A 4883-nucleotide genomic window follows, 5' to 3' on the forward strand; every position below is an offset into this window, starting at 1 on the left:
GCGCATATAACCAAAGAAATCGTCCACTTAATACCAGGATCAAATTACAGAAAAACCCCCTATATCCAAATTAAACACCTTTAGGCTTAAATAAAGTTATAAACTATTAGTCCACAACCATTACATGATCCTATATTTATAAAAAAAATAAAATTACATGATCCTATAGGGCCATGATCGTAATTCAACCAAACACGATTGAAAAATGTTGCCCCTTTATTAGTCTTATCTTTTCGCTCGTCTCACATTCTTTTTATCCAAATCCTCGTTGTCGGCCATCGCCAACCCCTCCAGTTGCTTCCTCTGCAAGCTAATTCTTCTTCAGCTAAAAAACTCACCATTTCCCCCGTCTTCTTTTTCCGATTCCAGGGTTTCCTCGATTCGGATCTTCTATACTCGTATGTAATTCCTTGGCCAAACATACGACGATTTCTCTTTCAGGAATTCACCTGGTCGGAGTTGATTTCCCGAATCCTTGAATATTGGGAATCCCGTGTGGAGGTCCAGAAACTGTGGCAAAATTTTCCAGTTTGCATCCGTGATCGGTGATCAATAGCTATTGATCGTTGATTTCTGTTTAAGGTCCAGGGCTTTTGGAGTCTTTCAGGTGTGATTATAGATTTTTATTTATTTATTCTATCTGGCTGATTCTCGTAGACTTCAGACTGACCAACACTAATCTAGAACTCAAAAATCCTTGAGAGGGAAAAATAGAGGTGCCTCTTCGAAAGCCTGATTTCTATTTGGTTTCCGAGAAAGATGAAAGGAAAGAAAGAAAGAAAGAAAGAAGAAATATGGGATACTATGTTATGAGCAGTTATTTAATATTTTGTTTCTCAGAATCTTAAGATATATAAATCATGAGAAAACTAAAATTATTTCTTTTTCGCTCATTTCTTTGCAGCAAACAGTGTGTGGTCTTTTTGGCACTTGTATACATTAAAGCTGGGAAATGTTAATTTCTTTGCTGGATTTGGTTTAGTAGGTATTGAAGAAGGTAGTATGGGGTCTCTGCAAGGGCCAGTTGTTTGCCCCACGGTTCGAGCAAAGCAAGTGGGATTTTACACTCTGCCAGTGATCGATCCTTTCAGGAAGGCTAGGCTGTTTAGAAGTGAGTTCTTGGGGTTCAAAGGGATCAGTTGTAGCAAGGCTAAAGTGGGGAGTCTTTCTCACCATTTACACGTGCAAAAGTGCCAAAGGGTGCATTGTAGTTACGATTCATCCTCCAATGGGAACGGAAGCTCCGCCGAGAATTTCAATGAAAACGATGAAGAGTATGTTAACTCTAGCGTGATTGAAGCTGGTAAGCTAAGCCAGTGGGTAGCTCATGTCTTTGCATCTATGGATTGTTCAGATGTTGGCGTTTTTTAGAAGATATGGTTTTGCTTCTAATTTCATGATTTTGCATTTTCATGTTCCTATCATGTGATGGTCAATTCTCCATTGTCGATACATATATCCTTACTTGTTCGATATAGTTGAGGTGAAGAGTGGGGCAGATGGTTTCGTGGTCAAAATGAGGGATGGTAGGCATCTAAGATGCGTCCACAACAACCCTCATGGTGGGCATCTGCCAGATTATGCTCCACATCCTGCAATTGTGTTAAAAATTGATGATGGGACCGGTCTTCTTCTTCCCATAATAGTTTGTATGGTCATCTTGCTTCCGATTCTTTATAGAACCTTATGGCAGAAGTTATATCAATTGCTGCTTTAGTTCCACTGTCATTTTGATAGTTGTTCTTTGGCTCTAATTTCAGTGGAAATGCCTAGTGTGTTGCTCATGGCAGCAGTGCGCAATGTTCCAATTGTATGTTTCAATTTATTTACCACTTTCTCTCTTATATGAGTTTTGTTTCCAAGTGTGTTATACTGTCAAATTCTTAATTAAGCAAAATCTTGTATGTGTCTAATATTTGGTTATTTTTTTCAGGCTAGACCCACTCTGTATCAAGTGGTTAAGGAGATGGTTGATAAGATGGGCTATGAAGTATGTGTTTTTTTTTTTGTTTATACCAGTGTTATAATCATAGTATATACGTTCAAACATCCTTCAAAGCATGATTTGATATGATACTAAAGAGAGCATTTATATTGACTATTTCTGCAGGTCAGACTTGTTAGAGTTACTAAGAGAGTGCATGAGGCATATTTTGCTCAGTTATACCTTACCAAGGCAAATATCAACCATACCCTTATACTTCAGTTGTCCTTGTATATTCTTTTACTTGGAGAAAAAGGGTGTGGGGGTGTGCTAAATTATACAACCATAGATTTTAGGAAGATGTCTGGTTACACTATTCAATGTTGCAACAGGTGGGTAATGGGACAGAGTTCGTCAGTTTTGACCTTCGACCTTCAGATGCCATCAACATTGCAGTAAGATGCAAGGTACTCTTTGCATGCCATTCTCCATGAACTTTTTTCTTTATATAGTTTTGTCAGTATTGGAACAGCATTATTTCAAAGCTATTTACATGCATAAAGTGGCTCTTGAAACATTTTGAAGGATTTATCAATAATAATTAGAATTTACATAAGTGAAGGTTTGCTATGGTAGGGAAGAAATACTTTCTTGAAACATTTTCCCTGAAATTTTTAGTTGCCCCAATGTTCTGCGATGAATTATGGATGTGTCACTATGTAATTGGTGCCTTGGGCTTAACATGTACCTGTAATGCTTGATTGATTTCCTTAGCACGGGACTCATTTTGTTGCCAATATTAAAGACTGGATTCACTCTTGGTCTTGGCTTCATGCTTCTCTTTCCCATTCTCTTTACTCGACTTGAAACTTATAGTTAGTCTCGATTCCCGCTGTTATGGAGCCTTCTTGGTTGGGAGGAAGGTCCGTTTGTTGTAGCTTCATGATTCTCTGAGGTTGACTTTTGCAAGCTTTGGAATTTGTTATACTGCATGCGGTGAAATATGAAGGCATTAAATGCCCTAGTAACAGAATAATGATGAACCGTCTTTTTGTTTTTCGTGTGTAGGTACCAATACAGGTAAACAAGTACTTGGCATATAGTGATGGAATGAGAGTCATTGAATCTGGCAAGCTGTTAATGCAAACTCCAGCTTCAGATGGCTTATTATTTACTGAAATGGATAGGTAACTGTTATAATTACTCGGACTTCGGGCCTTTTTATCTGATTTTTCTTTGATTCGGAATGAGTTGGTATGTTGGATGTTTAGACAAGTTGGGTTCTGGGTATTTAGTTTGGGCCATTTTCTATCATGAAAGTATGAGTGCTTTTTCATTTTTGGGGATTTGGATGATTTTCTTTCAGCCTACCTGGCTTTTGCATAATCCGATATTTATCTGTTGTTGAATTATATGAGTTTTTGCTTGTGGCTTAAATATGTTGGCATGTTGCATTGACCAACTCTCTTGTCCATAAGTTGGGAGAGTTGATAAATGAGAATTGAAGATAATATGTTTCAGGCCAAGTGGTCAACCTTGCATTGAAACAAAAGAGTTTAATCTTGTGCGCAACATGCTGATTGCTGCCGTCGAAGAACGCTACAGAGATGCTGGTAAATTTTTATCCTCTGCTTAGCATTGGGTCATTTCTCTTAAATAACTAATTTCTTCTTATGTTTAAATCGAAGTCATACACAACTTACCGTAGGTTTGAAGCATAGCCTGTAATATTTTGACCTTGGGTCTACACCATTAAGTGGGATCAGACTGCGGGTCTTGTTTGTATGGACTTGATTTTCTGACAATTAGGTGTCATCACTTGATTGTCAGAATTTTTTTTAACCCGGTGGTGTCCTCCTGTTTACTCAGGCTTCGCCTAGTCTTCTATTCTTATTTATAAAATTTTTACTTGTTAAAAAAAAATAGATGGAAATATTTGGAATGGCATCCTTGTGTTCCTTTCCTTCTTGCCCTTAAACTATGGTAATTATGGTCGATTTTCCTTCTTAATGTTAAGAGGGTTGGAATTCTCATGATTCTAATGCTATCTACAGCTCAGTGGCGTGACAAGCTCAGTCAGCTTCGGGCTAGAAGGAACTTAAATAACAGGTATGTAGCTCATCTATACTATCATCAATTGGAAACTTTGTTTGCTGTGATTGTGGGGTCATTTCTCGCCACCTTTCCTCTTGTCCCTCCCAAAAAATTAAGGAAATAGAAAACTGATTTTTTTAATGCCATTCTCCAATGCAAGCAACTAAATTATTGGACTGACAAATTCTTTTTTTGTTTTTCTCAGCTCTTGGACTGTATAACGTGTACATAAAAAATCGGTTCAAAGTTGATGAGGTCCCTCATCAGGACACTGATACCCCTACCCCATATGTATCTGGCAAGCTTGTGAATATATGTAAATACGAACTTTAATGTACCTCTTGAACATGTGGGATTCCTTGAATTTGTGTATCATACTTTAGCTGGGTTCGATGCTAATGGATTGTTGTAAGTAAGGATCCTCAGTTTCATGTCACCGGCGTATTGCCGGCCGTGCTTTGGATGCTAGGCAAGCAGCTCTAAGTGATGTCTGGTTGCCAAATTGTTCGTTGATTCCATGATATCGTTTCTAGTAGTTCGTTTCTCTTCTATTATCTCACTTTTCTTTCGGAACGAATAAGGTAATTTCATTACCAAATATTCTTTTCTTCTCTTGGGGTGCGGAATACGTGCAGATGTTTAAAAAAAAAAGAAAAATATCTGTACAAATTTCGTGTAAGTCTTTATAAAAAAAATAATTCTAACTTAGGAAAGTAAAAAATTAGCCTTGATTTGGATTAAAAAATTATCTTATATCATCTCATTATTATAAATTTTTTAAATTTTTATATAAAATATAATAAATAATTTAATTTTTTTAAATTTTAAAATAATAATAATATTAAAAAATAATATTTTTCAATTT

General features: G+C 36.7%; 1 protein-coding gene across 3 annotated transcripts; it reads left to right on the forward strand.

Annotated features, from left to right (window-relative positions):
• The first annotated feature begins 227 nt into the window (after positions 1-227).
• On the forward strand, positions 228-4563 carry LOC108991371 (bifunctional nuclease 1-like). Of its 3 annotated transcripts, none has more exons than XM_018965594.2 (11): positions 228-607; positions 986-1303; positions 1479-1649; positions 1761-1810; positions 1934-1990; positions 2111-2176; positions 2317-2391; positions 2993-3111; positions 3446-3537; positions 3979-4033; positions 4224-4563. In XM_018965594.2, the coding sequence occupies exons 2-11, from the start codon at positions 1003-1005 to the stop codon at positions 4237-4239; spliced, it is 1002 nt and encodes a 333-aa protein (XP_018821139.1). In that variant the 5' UTR covers positions 228-607; positions 986-1002; the 3' UTR covers positions 4240-4563. The 3 variants fall into 3 exon arrangements, with proteins under 3 accessions (XP_018821139.1, XP_018821140.1, XP_018821142.1); XM_018965595.2 differs by having other exon boundaries at positions 247-607; positions 905-1303; positions 4224-4562; XM_018965597.2 differs by having other exon boundaries at positions 251-607; positions 983-1303; positions 4224-4562.
• The last annotated feature ends 320 nt before the right edge of the window (positions 4564-4883 follow it).

The sequence above is a fragment of the Juglans regia genome, chromosome 11 (genome assembly GCF_001411555.2).
Source record: "Juglans regia cultivar Chandler chromosome 11, Walnut 2.0, whole genome shotgun sequence".
Taxonomy (NCBI): domain Eukaryota; kingdom Viridiplantae; phylum Streptophyta; class Magnoliopsida; order Fagales; family Juglandaceae; genus Juglans; species Juglans regia.

Coding starts and splice junctions, on each gene's coding strand:
- LOC108991371 (XM_018965594.2), top strand. CDS start 1,003: ATGGGGTCTCTGCAAGGGCCAGTTGTTTGCCCCACGGTTCGAGCAAAG. Junction 1,304..1,478: donor CTCTAGCGTGATTGAAGCTG/GTAAGCTAAGCC, acceptor TGTTCGATATAG/TTGAGGTGAAGAGTGGGGCA. Junction 1,991..2,110: donor TTGATAAGATGGGCTATGAA/GTATGTGTTTTT, acceptor CTATTTCTGCAG/GTCAGACTTGTTAGAGTTAC.